The 18,156-nt window shown below is 39.0% G+C and overlaps 1 protein-coding gene across 12 annotated transcripts in view; it reads left to right on the plus strand.

Moving 5' to 3' along the window:
• Positions 1 to 1,417: 1,417 nt before the first annotated feature.
• GRIK1 (glutamate ionotropic receptor kainate type subunit 1) overlaps positions 1,418 to 18,156 on the plus strand; it is a gene marked incomplete at both ends in the record, with an annotated part of 445,158 nt that continues 428,419 nt past the window's right edge. For all 12 annotated transcript variants that reach the window (XM_080696011.1, XM_080696016.1, XM_080696015.1 and 9 more), the window contains one exon: positions 1,418 to 1,535. In XM_080696011.1, the coding sequence (XP_080552137.1) occupies positions 1,418 to 1,535 (118 nt within the window). The remainder of the gene's footprint in view (positions 1,536 to 18,156) is intronic.

An 18,156-nucleotide genomic window follows, 5' to 3' on the forward strand; every position in this document is an offset into this window, starting at 1 on the left:
TGTGTTAGTGAAAGAATGTCTTTTAAGATACATTTCTTTTGTAATTGTTGTCCATTCTAGGCTCAAATAACTGCAGATATTTTTCTTATGAATTAACTCGGTTTAGATCAGGTCTCCCAAATCCTCACTTAGGAAAAAAAAATCTTTATGAGATGTTAATACAGAACCAGCAAACGTTTATATAGAACATTCCCCACAAAGCTCAAAGGAAATTAAGCCAGCATGATCAAATGCTGATTTCCCTAGGGAAGTGTCCTTGTCTTTCGACAGAGAAATTGTCTCCAAACCCACATTGTTAAAATAGCCTATTTCCAGTGTTCAAATGTGACAGTCAAAAGATATTAACAAAAGCAGCCCGCGCTACAAGCTGCCTCTTTCCCAGGTCTGCGCGTATAAATGGAGGCGATTTACAAGACATTATCTTGAGTCCAAATAGAAAATGAGCCACTATAATCTTAAGAGTACTGAAGGTTTCCGTTTCTCTCCTCCTTCTCCTCCCCTTCTTAGTCTTCCTTCTGGTCAGAGAAATTCAGAGAATATCCAAACAGGAGCCCTGCACGTCTCTGAAATATTGCCCTCTCTGAAAGCGATTTTCCATCAAGTTGCCCATCTCGAAGACCCCCTAAGAGGCGCACAGGGACATTACTGCCACTCACAGAGGGTAGCGGACCAATAGGTTAGATGTTTCTGTCGGGAGCTTGCAGCACTCATTGACTTTCTAGCCTCGCAGCGCAAAGTTGAGGAAGAGGAAGAAGGAGCGCGCGCGCGCGTGTGCGTTCCTGTGTGTGAGTGTGCGTGTGTGTGCGTGTGTGTGCTGTGTGTGTGTGCTGTGTCTGGATTAGTGAGGTTGGGGCGGGCGGTAAATAAAGGGTGGGGCCAGCGAGGGGAGGAGAAAAGCCCGGACTGAGAGAAGCCAGAGCGTGGATCCGAGCCCAGTTAACCTGCTCGAGCTCACCCGGCTCGCTCAGAGCCCTTGCACCAACTCGCCCAGTTCTGGCTCTCCTTCTTGGTTCTCCTTGCCCTCCCCCCAACCCTTCTTCCCTTCCGTCTACACCCTCCACCTAGCCCCCTACTTTTGCATCTGACCAGAGGTCGAATGAGGGAGACGTTCCCGCGAATCTGGGCAGCAACTTTCCTCCGCCGGTCTCGGGGCTCCGGGCGCGGGGACGCACCGATGCTGGGCGGTCCGCGGCCGATGGGGGAGGCAGAGCGGTGATGCGCTAGCGGCCGGAGCCAGGAGCCCCGCGAGCTCACCCTCGCCTGCCAGCGCCGCGTTCCCACGCAGGGTCCCCGGGTCTCGCTCCGGACAGAGCGCGCAGGGTGCAGACCGGAGCATCCAGGGAGGATGAGGCGGGGACCTGGCCGGAGCGCGGCGTGGCCAGGGCTTAGTCTCGGCATGAATTAAGAATCTAGGAAGATGGAGCTCGGCGCACTCCTCGCCCAGCCCGGGCTGTGGACCAGGGACACCAGCTGGACCCTCTTCTATTTCCTCTGCTACGTCCTTCCCCAGACCTCCCCGCAAGTACTCAGGATCGGTGAGTGAGCCCCGAAAGCCGAGCGCTCGGGCTGCGGGCTCCGGGCTGCGGTCGCTCGGTGCCTGCCCTGCGGGCGCAGCGGGTCCGGGGCGAGGCGGAGCGCGCCGGCGCGGGGACGGGATCTGGGGACGGTGGAGGTCAGTGCGCGCGGAAGGCTCCCTGAAAACCCGGGAGTCGCGTCACTGCTGCCCTCCTGGGGGTGTCCGGCTTCCCCGCGAGGTATGCTTGGCGGGTTTTTTCAATCCGGGTTCCAAGAACGCGGGCAATAGTGCACAGATCCGGGCTCGCCTAGGCTGGCACCGGACACTCTCTGAGCGTGAGATCGCGCCTAGGAGCTTGAGTTGGGCATGGGATGAGATCACCCAGTCTCCTAAGTGGACACCCACCAGTCCACCAGTCCAGATCCCCAGCCCTGGACCCTGGCAGCCTGAGCATGCGGAAACCTCAGAAGTAGATACCCAGGAAGAGCCATGGGGGATAGCCCAGAGGCTCCAAGTTTCATCCTTAAGTTGGGTCCTTCTACTTGGAATCTACTTGGAATTCTGAAGGGTGGCAAGGGAACAGGACAGAGTCCATATCTGAGCTCCTCAAAGAGTAGGTAGGATGGTCAGACTGCACCTAAGTGCCCCTCTTGCTCCGCTGTGTGCCAACCACGGAAGGTGGTCCAGTCCCCAGTCCAGGTAACTCACAGGCACACTCTGGGCTTTGATCTCAAAAGAGATTAAAAAAAAAAAAAAAGAAAGAAAGAAAGACTGAAATGCTGAATGTGGGACTCCCGGGACAGCCCAAAGACAGCCTAAGACCAAAACAACACACTCCAGGGCGCTCTGGACCCAGGTGCCAAATGTTCAGCATGGCCACTGTGATTTGACCTGTACGGGTCTTCAGCAAGTTCTGGGTTTTGGGGGTTGCCAAAGCTCTTCAGCTTCTTTCCTTTCGAACAAAACCCAATTTCGACTTTTATTTTATTTTATTATTTAAAATCTCGGCGCACCCTCTTCCTTTGCCAGCCCTTTTTAAGAGTCACAGAGGGAGCCACAGGTGAGGTGGAGGTACCTCATGGATCTCCTGGTTTTCCCCCATCTCCCACGGAGCAAGTGAAGCTCTGAGCTCTTCAGGCTTCAATATCAAAACCTTTCCAGGAACTGACAAAAGAAAAGCCTGGAAGGGACAGAGTGAGGCGCTCCCATAGTGACACCTCTGAGCTGTAATTAAACTCTCTCTGACCTTTAATTAGTAGCCCCTCTGGACTATTAGAACCTAGTGCTTTTTATTTTGTCATTGAGCATGCCTATAAACAAACAAACAAACAAAAACTCGAAGGAGTTTACTGCCTTTTTATTTCATTTTCTCCAGGCATATAAGATGTAGTTTTCAAGGAAAGAAAAGGTCCCGTTCCAAACACTAACTTTCATGACAGACTTATTTTCTCTAGACTATGGGTAGTGATAACGTGCATTTCTTTGGTAGCTTCAACTCAACTAATAAAGTTCCAAAGTTATTTTTAACAAGGCATCACTACTACTCAATATTAAAATATCCTTTGCTTGAGATGTGCTATGACCTTTATATCCTATTGTTTAGATGAGGGCCACTGTACTGGGTCTGGTTTAAGGGAAAATACTCTTATGAACAATAAAAAACAAATAACTCTTATGTTGCAATTTCCAATGCTTATTAACTTAATTGGTGCTTTGCTTGGGTATTATCTAGAGGTGTTAGACACGATGATGCCAGCCAATACCACTCCTCCCTGTTCAACAAACTTCAGGTAGCATTTTCCTTTGCTGTATTGTCCAATTTTGCTACAGATCAAGAATTGGGGTAGAAAGGAATTTTTAAAGACATATTTGTTCCCAGATCTGAGCTCCAAGCACTCACAATCAACCTTTTAAAAGTAGTTTTCAAAGTAAAAACAAACAAGATGATTCACTGACCTCAAAATTTATGACACAAGATAATGAGATTTATTTTTTTTTCTAAATGAGACCTAAGATGTATAAAGTGAAATGCCATGCTCTGGTGTTGTCTACGGGCAGTGCACATGCCTTATTCCTTTGGTCCTGTGTGACCTGTGCTTGACTCGGGCACTACCATACTGTATGTACCTAAGGGCCTGCCCATACATTTAAAAGGATAATTCAGCACCATGGAAACTAGCTTTAGCTCAGAGGAAACCTACTTCTACAGTAAGTTTCTGGTGTCAGTCATGTCCAGCAATGAATACAAAATATCACAGACATTTCCACCTAAGCAAAAGTGTGTGTGTGGGGGGGGTGCGTTTGTGTGAAGGTAATTAAATTATATTCTTTTTCATTTCTTATTCTATTAACCCCAACAAACCACCAATCATCCAACCAACCAACAAAAAGTGGTTCTTGATTTACATGCATTTTTTTCAATAACTGAAAATATCCTTAAGTATAGCACTAAACCCCAGGCACTTAGTATTGTATGTAAAATATTCCAATGCTTCAGTGAATGGGTCACTGGTCTACTGCCAGAACATCCGCTTAAACTTCATCTATTGTAGATATGTATAAAACATGCGATAAAATCCATGCACAGTAAATATTTGAGAAGTGACTGAGAATGCACACATACATATATCACACGTAATTCTAGATGGGTAGAGGTGTCTATCACTACTGCACTGAAAAAGTTTCCCCAATAGCTTGCAGAAAAGAGAAAAAGTTAGCTCCTGGAAATTCTGTGAGGCTGCTGGGGTAATTCTTGCCTCTCTCTATACGCCATTGTGTGTCAACAACCAGTTAACTCTCACACACATGTGGTTGGCCCGTAAGCTTCACTGTCATGGACATTCTCTCAAATGGCCAGTTAACTTAATAGTTAGAGTACAATATAGATAACCTTAGCAATGGTAGCCCACTACCATTAATGGGGGAAATCCTGTATGTGTACATATGCAGCTTCTAAAACAGATGGGTCATGTTTATAATAATGCAAGAAAAACATGTTTACTTGTTTGCTTTGTGGGTCATCATCTCAACATTTGAAGTCACAGAAGTGGTGTTTAGTAAAATCACAGGATGAAGCACAGGTGGTTAGCCAGGCTTTCAGATACATGATATGGTATAAGCAGTGTAGGCTTGAGTCCCACATCTATGATTTACTGGTATGTGGCTCAACACAAGTTACTCAACCTCAGCCCTTGGACATCTTGGAGTGTCAGTGAAAACTGATATAGAATACGAAAGGTCTTGAGAAGTATCTACATAAACCGGTTGCGTTGTTGTTGATTTTTACTGTTATGTATTATTGATGTTTTCTTTTCGAACAGGAACTTCGAACTTAATGTGGTATGATTTTTTTATAAGACATTTAAAACTTCTGAGCCTAATTCTCTTCTAAGTCTATGAGCTATGAATGTTGATATCTGCCTTTATTATTTCAAATAGGAGGGTCAAAGCACTACTCTTTGTAGTTTACAAACAAATCACTACACAGAGTATATTATGCAATAGACTGCGTAATTAAATATTACATAAAATATTATAGAAAAGTCATATGAATAGTGAGAAGTAATAGTGACAACATAATTGCTCTTTGTTTCTTTAAAAGATGCCCAACTTTATTTTATGTTAACCATTATGTTGGCAACAGCATTATTTTGATATTTTAACCCAAGGACTTCCAAAGTACTAAGTAATTATTATATTTGCCCATTTTTTGATTGATTGTACAAAGATCCATGACTTAATCTTGAAGTACTTAATTTTTTCAGCATTTTCATACTAAATTCTAATTCAGCAAATATCTTTTGTGTGTGTGTGTGGTACTGGGGGTGGAATCCAGAGACTTTCTACCTCCAGGCTATATTCCCAGACCTATTTTATATTTTATTTGGAAACAGGGTCTCACTAAGTTGCTCAGAGCCTCAGTAAGTAGCTGAGGCTGGCTTCAAACCTGTGCGATCCTCCTGTCTCAGTCTCCCAAGCGCTGGGATTACAAACATGCGCAACCACACCCGGCAGCAAATGTGTTTTGAGTTCTTACTTTTCTGCTATGAGCCAGATTCAATTCTAGGTGCAAGACATATAACAGCAAGTCAAAAGGACAAACAAGTCTGTCCCCTTGAGGATCACATTCTGGCGATTTACACTCTACCATTGAAGTTTTTTTTTTTTTTTTATTTTTTATTGGTGCACTGTATTCATACATCATAGTGGGATACAAACTTTTGTAGACATACATGCACACATCGCCCAGTCAGCCCCCACACGATCCCCACCCCATTTTCTCCCCATCCCTCCCTCCCATGCTTGGCTTAGTGGTTGACATCTAGTATTATAGCAATTTATCCAAACTTAAAAATGATAATCTCACATAACAGTTTCATTTGTCTGATACCAAGCTTTTGATGACTTAAAGATAACATTTCAATATTTCTTTTTACTTTCTTTCTTACCAGAGAATACATTTTTTCTATTTTTTTTTTTTGGTGAAACTATCATATATTTATATATTTATTTTTCAGAAAAAAATCTATCCTAATATGGAATATGGACTCTAGATACCCAAAACGATCTTGAAAAAGAACAAAGCTAGAAGATATATATTTTCTGATTTTAAACCATATAAAGCTACAATAATTGAAACAGTGTAGTATTATTCTAAAGGCAGATATATAAACCATTGGAGTTAAATACAAGCCTAGAGCTAAACTCTTCCCTATATTGTCAAGTTATTTTTGACAAGGTTTCCATGAACATTTGGTGGGGGAAATAATAATCTTTTAACTAAATATTGTTGAAAAATAATAATTACATGGAAAAGAATAAAATTGGACCCTTACCTAATCCCATATACAAATATTAACTCAAAATAGATAAAAGACCTAAATATAAATCTTAAGACTATAAACTTTTAGGAGAAAATCTAGGTCATAAAACCTCACAACATTGAAATTGGCAGTGATTTCTTGGATATGATTTCAATGGCACAGGCAACAGAAGAGTATACAAACTCCCTAAAAAATAAAAAAAATATATATTGTATATCCAAAGACAATGTAAACAGAGTTAAAAGTTACTAATAGAATAGTATAAAATATTTCCAAATGCTATATCTGAAGGTATATTAATATTCCAACTAGAAATCCTAAAAATTAACAATAAAGGCAAACAATACAATTTAGAGATAGGTAAAAGACTAACATAAATAATGAATCTCCACAGATAACCAGTCTTAGTTGTCTGTTGGATGGAAAATCTTATTTCTCTGGTTCTGGTGTGTGTTACCTATTTCTTCTTTGTAGTTAATCTCTTTGAGTATTTTCTCTAGTGCTGGTTTTGAAGACATAAATTCCTCTAGTTTCTGTTTGTCATGGAAGCTTCTTATTTCTCCATCTAATTTGATAGAAAGTTTTGCTGGGTAGGAAATTTTTGGCTGGAAGTTGTTTTCTTTCAAAGTTTGGAATATGTTACTCCAAGCCCTTCTGGCTCTCATGACTTGGTTTGGGAAGTCTGGAGTGATTCTAATTAGTTTGCCTCTGAATGTCACTTGGCCCTTTGTTTTTGTTGCCTTTAAGATTCTCTGCTTGGCTTCCACATTGGTCATTTTGACAATTATGTGGCGTGGGGATCCTCTTCTCTGATCCTGTCTAAAGGGAGTTCTATAAGCTTCCTGGACCTGCGTATCAACCTCTTGCTCTATGTCTGGAAAATTTTCTGCTATTACTTCCTTGAAGAGATTGTTGATCCCTTTGGTTTCACTTTCTTTTCCCTCCTCTATTCCAATTATTCTTAGGTTAGCTCTCTTAAAATGGGCCCATATTTCTTCAATATCAGATTCCTGCTGTCGGATATTTTTTCCTAGATTAGAAACTATGCGTTCATTTTTGGAATGATCATCTTCTAAGAGCGAGATTCTTTTCTCCATGTGTTCTAATCGGTTGTTTGTGCTTTGAATTGAGGCCTTTACTTCATTAATTGCATCCTTTATCTCTTTTTGGCTCTCTCTGAGTTCTTTTCGAAGCACCTCTATTATTTCTACAGTTATTTTCCTGATTTGATCTTCTAGAAATCTCTGATTTTCTGTTTTATCGGGTTCTGATGTTGTGGCGTTGTGAGCATTCATTGCTCCAGTATTATTCCTCTTTCCCATGATTTTGGAAGTTTGTGCCTTCTCTGTGTTCTTCCCTTGGGTCACTATGACTTCACTTAAGGTGTTCTGGATCTCGAGTCAGTAGTATCTCAGACCCCACTACTCCTTTACTGGGTTGTATCACAGAGTCTCCGACCCAGAGAGTCGATAGAGGCTGCTTTAGACTGTGTGGGGTGCCAGGTTGCACGTTCTCCTATGGTGTGATATCACTGCCACCGCCCCTCTCCCACTGGGTCAAGTCCCAGTGAGTACAGTACTGGGATTTCTCCTCTGTGGCCCCCAATTTGACTCACTGTTCTTGAGTACGCAGATGTAGCTGTAGTGAATTTGGTGCTGCTGCCGCAGGTGGCAATATGGCGCCGCTGCTACGCCTCGGCTGTTGGGCTGGCGTTTTTTTTTTTTTTCTTGGTTTTGATTTCCACTCTGAATCCCTGCAGCGTGTGCTGAGCTCAGACACTGGGAGCTTTAGATGTCCTCTGCGCCGAGAAATCCCGCCTGGCTGTTCCGCAGTGGCTCCCCTCGGCTTGCTGTGGCCGTCCCGTGAATTCGCCGGTGCCGCCGGCAGTATGGCGCTGCTGCCGCGTCTGCTGCGTCCTCGGGCGTGAGGATCTCCTCTGTGGCTCTGTTCTCAGTCCGCTTTCTCTCTGGAGCCTGGTGATTTTTTTTGTTCTCTGGTGATGTTGTTTTCTGGCTTTGAAAGGCGCTGAATTTGTGGTAATGGATATTTGTTGTTAGCGGGGCTCTTAAGCCCTGCTTTTCTTGGTCGCCATCTTCCCGGAAGTCCATTGAAGTTTTAATCAGACCTTCAATGCAGACACTTTAAAAGCACTTTTCAAATAGCATTCTTGAAGAGTTTTGAGTTAATATTCTGTCATTGATTTATTACATAAATTCAGAGTCAACAGGGAACAGGATCAGTCCCCCAAATGCAGAATATAGACAGTGGAGGATTCATGCTGCCAGAACAGAAGAAACTCAGAAGACAGTGGCTTTGATTTAGGAAGATCCGTTGGCTTGAAGTAGATTCAATTTGGAGGAATCATTTTTGCCTAGAGGAAGCCCACAATCTGCATATTAAATTGAAAACCCAAACTGCCCCTTAAAAGACTTAGGAAGGTATGGGATAATTCTATAAACAGTGCCTGGCTCATATTCATGTATTTGCAAAAATGAGCAAATTGTTTTCTTATCATTTTGTCTGCACCCTTCATCTGTTTAGTAAGTGTTGATGTTACAGGCGGAATCTGAACACTAACACACCTCACCTTTAGCGTACTTTCTTGTATGAATTGTAATCCCAAGTTCCTATTGAGAAGAGAACGGTTTGGTAACTTTGCCTAGGCTCAAGTGCTCCTTGGTAGAAAAGTAGGATCTTGAAGTTATTCTGATCTCAGATTTTAAGTTCTTTTGCATTATGCTGCATTAGTGTATGGTTTTGTGTGCAAAGCTGAAATCAAATGTAAGAGGGATGAACTGTTACTTTAAGTTATTCCGGGATAACTAAAAAACTTAAATTGATTGTGGCTTATATCTGAGGCTGTTAGCAACAAGGAAAGTTTCCATTATCAATGGATGCTCCAGAATTTCTCTCTGAAAAGGGTTCAGGGGATGGAATGAAGTTGGAAAAGAAATCTTGCTACCTCCCCAAGCAAACACAGTGTTTTCAAATAGGAAATTGTACAGTGAACTGGGATGGTTTTGAGGAGGACTGATGGAGATAGTGCTGGTGAGTTTCCATAGCCTTCCTATCTTTTGATGTTGAATCCTTGATAATTATCCTAAAGTTTTCTTAAAATGTACCAAATTCTTTGAATTGCTATTTGGACAGGAGAAAAAAATGGTGATGGGCTCCAGGTTGAGGAACTTCTGACATTCTTAACCTGGCTGAAGGTGGATTAATTTTTTGTCTTTGAAGAAAAATGCATGGATTTGTTATAAAAATGATATGTGATAACATCCATAAAATCCATGACATATCATCAATAATTATTGATATGTCTCTCTCTCTCTCCATTAATAAACAAGGTGGGAGGTATGTGCTCTTACGTAGTCTAACTGAGCAAGGAAATACGCTTTCTTAGAGATTCATAAAGTGTGTTTTTATATTAAAAGTGTGTTTGAAATCCTGCAGGAAAAAAAGGTTTTCTTTATCTAACCCAATGTTTCTTCCATTTTAAGCATAAGAAGTCTCCCATATGAATCACTACTAATAATGTCCCACTGAACTTGTGCTCCCAGAATATAGTGGAGGAAAGACCATCCAATAAAACCATTGAAATTTCAACACCCATACATCAAAACTCAGATGGCCACACTTCCTGCTGCTTCTTGAGTCTAACCTAGATTCTTCTGCCTTCTTATTTCAGAACATTTTATAAAGGTTTAAGGGTAGACTTATAGCTTAACACTGTTGTTCTCTGTTTAAAAAAAGAAAAGAAAGAAAAAGTTTAGTATTTTCACTTAAGATGTGAGTCATTTTCATGTTTTTTTTTTCTTTTCTTGTAACTAGACCTTTTTGTTAACTTTGTATTAAGTCAGGTATGGTGGAGCATGCCTATAATTCCAATATTTGGGAGACTGAGACAGAAGGATTGCATGTCCAAGGCCAGTCTCAAAAACTTAGCAAGACTCTCATCAGTTTAGTGAGACCCTGTTTCAAAATTTAGAAAATAAAATTAAAAAAAAAATAGAGCTAGTGTTGTAGCTTAGAGATAGAATGCCCCTGGGTTGGATCCCTACTACAAAAAAAAAAAAAAAAAAAAGTGAAAGAAACATCATATTAAATGGAAAATTGTATTAAGTTTGCAATCTCTTTTCCAAGAATATTTGTGGTAAGTTAATATTATATGTATTTATAGTTCAACTTATTCATTTATTTTTAAATACATATCTGATTTTTTAGCCACACATTTTATGAAAAAATGGAAACATTCAGATTTTTATATTTTTATTTTTACTTTGTTGTTTATTTTTTATTGGTGCATTGTAATTTACATCTTAGTGGAATACAACACCGTAGAGGCATACCTGCACACATCAATCAATTAGCCCTTATTCAATTCCCACTCCATTTATCCCCCCTTCCTCCTTCTCATGTTTGGCTTAGTGATTGACTTTGATATATTTGTGAATGTATATCATTTACATTAAGAAATTTCCCTCTTCCCTCCTCCCGCCCCCCTCAGTTAGGTTGCCTTATTTGCTCAAGTATAGTTTCTTTTTCTCCTTTGTCTAGAGTTCTTCCTATGACCCATTTTCTCCCTAGCTTCCCCATATTAGGGAGGGCATCCAATAATACATTCCAACTACATAAACTTTATAATTTTCTTGTTTTTTACTGGTCAATTTGTTAAATAAAACTGGAAAAATCCATTCATGTTATGATTTCAATATTACCACATCTATAATAACAAGTCAATTGGAAACATAGTTAATCTTGAAGAAAAAGGTAAAGAGGTAGTAAATGTGATTCTGAAATCCCATTTATTAATTACTGGTAAAATTAAAATCCTGAGATTAACTTATCTAAGTCACTTGGTAACATATAATTATTTTGTTCTTACTAAAAATTTAAAGATTTCTTTAATGCATGTGATTTTGTATAATGCTTTATTAACATATTTAATAAATGTAAGATAAATTACAAATTGAAATTAAAACAGCAAATATGACTAAATGAAGAGTAAACTCGTATTAACCACAAGTCAGTCTTGCAGAAAGACCATTAAATTGATTGAAAACACTTAAAATTATTGTATTTTCTTTCTCTTACTTTTCTTTTTCCCCCTTTTTGGTGCATTCATTCAGTGAATTTGAAAGACTAGCTTATACTAAATATTTTACTTATTTATTGATTTACTGCCATTCTGTTTGGGGAAAGAAAAAATACAAAATAAAAACAACATAAAAATCCCCACTGGCACTCTTGGATATTTTCATGGCGTAATATTTCAAAGGAAGTTTGACAGAATTGCATGTTTGATTTTATTTTACAGAAATCTGGATTGATTGTTGTTACTGCCATCAGTTATCAATTTGGAGACTGATAGTTCATTATAACTTCACATTTAACATGCAAAAAAAATTACTAAAATGCCTTATGTATTAAATTGAACTAGTCTAAGGGTACAGAGCGTGTTAGGGCAAAACAAATGATTTATTTACTTATTATTTATTTATTGAATGAGTGACTAAAAATCAATCCATATAGTGGTTATTGCATACACACATATATTTCTTAGGTCTGACAATTGAGAAAGCCTAAAACAGTGATGCTCCAGGAACAAAAAGTACGTCTGGCACCCAGGGGCATTCTCCTTTTAAAAATGGGGATTTTAAGAGTAGGGAAGGAAATTCACAAGGTGCTTTGGAACATCTTTTAATGCCAGATAGTGAAGAGGTGTTTCCAGAATGATGGGTATGTTAAAGAGACACAAGAGCCAGCTGACTGGTCACTTGTGAGTTCATGCTGATATAGATCCATGACTAAATAGGTAGAGTAGCAAGGAGAGGCAACTCTCTCCAAAAGAAAAAGCAAGTAATATGCATCAGTGGCACATTGATAGGTAAGGCACGTTGGTAGCATTTGCACTTGGAGGAATGTGGTGCAAATGGCACATTACCTATCTAGTCTTCTCCCCTCTCACTCAGAACTCTCCTATAGTCATGTAGAAACAAAAGACAAATTCCAGAAGAGCATCCTACAAAGTAACTGGTCAAACTCCTCAGAACAGTCGGGGATGGGGGCATGAATGGGGTGGGAATTTGAGAAGGGCTAAATGAATGATGTGTGCATGTATACCGGGGTGATTGTCACAGCCAGGAGGATCCTAAGGAGACAGGATGTCAAAATATAATATAGTATCCTGGATAAGATTTGGAAGCAGAAAACGACATTAGGTAAAAACCATCTTTAAATAAAGATCAGCATTCTTTAATAATAACATATCAATATATTGGCCCATTAATTCTAATGGATGCCCCGAACTAATTGAAGATTTTAGCTATAAGAGAAACTGAATGCAGAGCACATGGGAACCCTCTACACTACTTTTTCAAGCTTTCTGTAAATCTAAAACTGTGTTAAGAATTGAACTCCATTAAAAGAATAAAAAGCTCAACCCAGATAAGGATTTCTGCTGATACTGCTCCTACCAACCCTGCAGTACATAAAGACCTGTAACTAATTGTATCAAGAGACGTAGAAAGAAAAACTATTGACCACTCCATATTCTATGCTACATAAAGTTTGGTTTTCTAAGAATATCGTTAAAATAAAGACAATGGTGTTTAATGTTGGGAAAATCATTAGAGAAATAAACTTTACATAAAAGTTGCTATTGATAAAACTGTAATGGGGATATGTCTTCCTTAGAATTCTGCAATGAGTTTAGAGAAAAATCAAGCATTAGCAGTTTCTATCTACTAACATCATGGCTTTCAAGTGTTGTGTGCTTAATTAAATATAATTTATTTTGGATATTTAGTTAAGCATTGTAACATTCTCTGTTCAAGCCTTTCAGTGGCAACGTCCTTGAATGGGAATTCATAGCAAACTATTTGCAAGGATTCCTTTCTTAGCAAAATTGTCCAAGTATGCTTTTAAAAATCAATACTCATTCCCAAAGCCGATAAAGTACTTCATAATTCAAGCTGTGGAAAGGATGGTGAAAATCGAGTGTTTTATTTATTTAAATGAGAACTCGATAATAAATTTAAAGAGTTTTTTTCTCTTTCTCTAAATTTTAAACTTCTAAAATGTCAGATTACTTACTTTGGGAACCCATAAACAGACTTGTATTCTGATGATCCAGCTATGCTTCTATTGTATAAGATGTTACTATACTTCCTCTCCTAAAAATGGATTAGTGAGATAGAATCATCTTTCAAGTCTAAAGACAATATTTGCCTTTTGAATTCTAGGCAGTGTGTGTTGCTTTTGTTCTCAGGATATATTTGAACCCTAAGGCTGTTTCTATACATGTTCACTGAATTGACAAGAACTTTTATAAACCATTGTAAATGTTCAACAGAAGAGAATGGCTAAGAAAAAATTGTATAGACATTGGGAATGAAGGAACCATTAAATATGATTCTAGCAATGAAATTCATGTGTTACAGTGAAAAATGCAAACAGTATAAACTATAGTGTATTTTTGCATGCTATGAACTGGAAATGTATGCAATTCATTCTGGTTTCTAGATAAGAACTTTTAGTGACCTTGAAGACAGGTGGTTCATTTGTATTACTGAAATAGTAGATTGGAGGTGAAATTTTGATTCCTGTTATTGGTTTGTGCACCAATTAAAAAGTGATTGGTTAGTTGCCGTTCTGTAGATTCTAGATTATTGAAGCAGTCATCTGCATGCAGACCGGCATAGTAAAAAATGCGCTGGAATGAGAGCATTTTCAAATTTGGTGGCGCTTAGCTTCCCCATGTCATATAACCTTTGAGTAAATCCACTCCCTTGTCAAAGAGTAGCTGCTGGTGAGCAGATGCATGGTGCGTAGGCTAATCTCTTCCAAATCTCCCATCCGTTCTGCAGTTTCTGCTCTACTTTATTGTCATTGGGATGCTCTGAGATGCTGCCTGAAGATGTACAACTGTCTTATATATATTTAACATTTATACTCACAGTATCAAGTGTGTAGAGATCGATTCATTTCCCTGTAATTAAATTTAACTAGGCACACATGACTGCATTTCCACTGGGTCCACAACCAGCTCCTCACTTTCAATTGAAAAATGCACATTTTTTTTTTTTTTTTTTTTTTTTTTTTTTTTTTTTTTTTTTTGGTGGTACTGGGGTTCCTGGAAGCCCTTCTACCTCCGGGCTACACTCCCAGACCTCTTTTTACATTTTATATTTGGAAACAGGGTCTCCTAAGCCAGCGCGCGCGGCTGGCTTCGAACCTGTGCGATCCTCCTGTCTCTGCCTCCCAAACGCGGGGATTACAAGCGTGCGCCACCACGCCCGGCAAAATGCACATTTTTATGAATCTCTTTTTCTCCTTTTCCCTACAGAGATGAGAGATCCTTGACTTCAAGGGAGAGGCACTCGTTGTCATTCCTTCGGGACATCCACCAGTGTGGCTTGCCCCAGCCACGTCCTGAGTTTGACCTCTAACTCCATCGTGTTCCCTGCCCATACCCTCACTCACCTTCCTGCAGCTGACAGCAAGACACAGCACAATCCTCAGTTGATCTTTCACATGGGTTGGAGTTCATGACCCACAGGGCAGCACCCAGCCCCATGTAACTGTCAGGCCTGCTTGTTTGCTCAGATTCTTCCTGTCCAAGCATCTCCGTCTTCTTCTCAGGGATCCTGCAGGCATCTCTGTGGCAAAGTGTGCACTCCACTTCTTTTTCACCCCCAAAACCCAACCACACATGGGCACAGGCTCTCCACTAGTGCAAGGATTTTGTTTGTCCTCCCACCTTGACTTCCAGCTTCCCAGCTAAGAAGGGAAAACAGAGCTGAGTTCTTATGCTAACACACATTTTTCTGAACTCGGATGTTCTGGCCATAAGCACTCTAAAATTAAAACAATAAGATGATAACAATGATAAACTTAAAATTTTTATTTTCTAATTTTTGTAACAAAAATTCTAAGCTATTAGGACTAGTATCTCTGTCTTTTTGAATATATGCATATATGAATATTTTACAAATATTTATACATATGCATATTCATTATATGATATTTCCATTTAGTTCATATATGAATTCATTGCACATACATATCATTATATATACTTGCTCTATGTAACAAATTACATGCATAAAATATTTAATACTGCAGACATATTAGAAAATTTGCATACATTTATATATAAACACGTACATGTATAGATAAATGTATATTATCATCTATCTCCATTATTGTGTGTATATTTTACAGACTATATAATTAATCGTGATTCCAATATATATTCATATATAAATATATACATATCTAACTAAGATTCCAGTTTGGAATTTTCTTTGTACTTCCAAATAGGGGAAAACATATATGGAGTACAATGATTTTTTAACAACTTGAAGAGCTCAGGGTGTTAAAGCATGCTGTGTGTGATGGCTGGTGGTGGAGCCATGGGGGAAAATGGTGCAGAGAGGCACAGAGACACACAGACCATAGAACTCGATGTGTCTGCAATTATCTCAGGCTACTGTTACATTTAAAATAAGGGCTAAATGAGTGATGCTACCATCTTGCACTCCATGAAGATGTATGACTATAATGCAGCAATACAATATAAAAACATTCTGTTCTGTGGCCCATGAGAATATCCCTGTTGGTCAGACTTAACAACAGGGAGGATGTGACATCACCTAGGGCCCAGTTAACATGAGAGGCTTGATGCTAGTTTGCTATATCCATGGGACATTTGTCATGAATTAGACAATATTAAACTACAAAGAAGATACTTTAAAACAATGGCTTAATAAGAAATACCACAAAATTGTTTTAAGTAATCAATAATTATTAGTTTAATATAACCAACATACTTTTATCAGAATTTTAACCAAATAGAGAGAGAAATCAGACCCGGAAGTCCTTTTTGAGCAAGGAGAAAGCATATACATCTTTTAAAATAAAATTTTGTGTAGTATATATGTACCACAATGCCACATAAAAACATATAAATTACATTATGTCCATTCAGGAACACATCAGTCACTAAGCCAAACATAAGAAGGAGGGAGGGGGAGAGAGTAGAGTGGAAATTGGGAAAGGGCTGAGTGATGTGTGCATGTATGCCTCTACCATCTGGTACTTCATTAAGATGTATGACCTCAATGCACCAATAAAAAACTTTAAAATATATATAATTAAGAGAAAAATAATAGTGTATAAGACTGGAAGAGTTTTCAAAGATTGTACAGCCCAAATTTCTCATTTGATGTATGAGAAAACAGCCCTGGAAATGAAACTGCTATTGGGGGATGTGGAAAATGGGGTGAGATCCCATTTTTTTTTAGGGATCATTATTACAATCAGGGAAATTGTGCTCCCAGGGAAGCATCAAGGAGAAAATCTTAACAGAAATGTGTGTGTTAAACTCCACATATCTTGACATTTTAAAAACTTTCCATATTCTAGGCATTTCTGATCAACTTATAATTATTTGAGTGCATAGAAATGTCTCTATTCGCAAAAGGACCCCCCCAAAATTAAAACTAACACCGTGTGTGGTGGCACACACTTGTAATCCCAGCATTTGGGAGGCTGAGACAGGAGGATCTGGGTTCACAGACAGTCTCAGCTACATAGTGAGGCCCTTTGCAACTCCTCAGTGAGACCCTGTTTCAAAATAAAGAATAAAAAAAAAAAATAGTGCCTAGGCTGTAGCTTGGAGGTAGAATGACCCTGAGTTCAATTTCTGGTACCACAAACAACAACAACAAAATAACTAACAGCCACAAATGAGTGGGGTATCACATAGCAATTTAGAACAATTCGTGTTGTACTGATATAATTTTCTCTAATATAATTGGGACAATTTAAATGAGTATTCTACCTTTCTTAGGCTGAGTTTGTTTGCGTACAAGGAAAGAACCCTAAAGAATAGCATCTATCATTTACTTTGTAAGAATTTCATAAAATGTCAGGCGAGCAGCTCACAATTCGGAACTTTGAGATTCATAATCCCATTCTCTATCGAATGTAAGAAAGGTAGGGTGGAATGCATGATCAATGCGATGCTTATAATGAGAAATTCAGTTAGCAGTTCCTGGAGAGCATGCTAGAAAAAGTCTGCTGGGCCGTCCTGAAGTCTGTATTACCTTCGGTTTCGTGTGCACTAATCTTTCAAATAGACTTCAGGGTTTGCAAGTAACATTTGACCTTTCCTTTTCCCTTCAGAGGATAAAATTTTAATTTATGTTTCTGCACACTCTCCATAATTTACTTATTCATTTATTCATTCTTGCGTTTATAGTGCACCTATTCCAAAAATATTTCAATGGCTTACAGAAATCATATACAGGTATTATAAGCTGATAAAATATATTAGTGGAGATGAAACTGAATGTGAAACAAGATAAAGGCAGATGTGTCTCCCTGAAAAGATGCCAAATGCTGGTTGGAAAAAAATTTGTCTGCACTTTTTTTTTTGAAGACTTAAATAAGTTTATTAGAAAGATAGAAATACAGAAAATAGAAATACAGCTCCATACCAGACTGGCATGGAGGGGTGACTTGAAATGAATACACCCTTGTCTGCACTTTGCAGAAGTTGAAAGAATACAGAAACAGGACAAAATCACAGAGTTCAAAAAATATAGTTATATAGGCAGATTACAGGATTTTTCAGGCTGAAAACCAAGTAAAAAATTTATCTTGCAGTCTTAATAAAGAGAAACTATGTGATATTTCAGATAGCATGCTGATGATAAAACCAGTAGGATGATAACGTCAGAAACACATGTGTTTCTTACAAACGGCTCAATACAACTCTATCACAAAGCATCACGTGGTAATAAGAACACT

This window comes from Muscardinus avellanarius (genome assembly GCF_963383645.1).
Source record: "Muscardinus avellanarius genome assembly, chromosome: 5".
Taxonomy (NCBI): Eukaryota; Metazoa; Chordata; class Mammalia; order Rodentia; family Gliridae; genus Muscardinus; species Muscardinus avellanarius.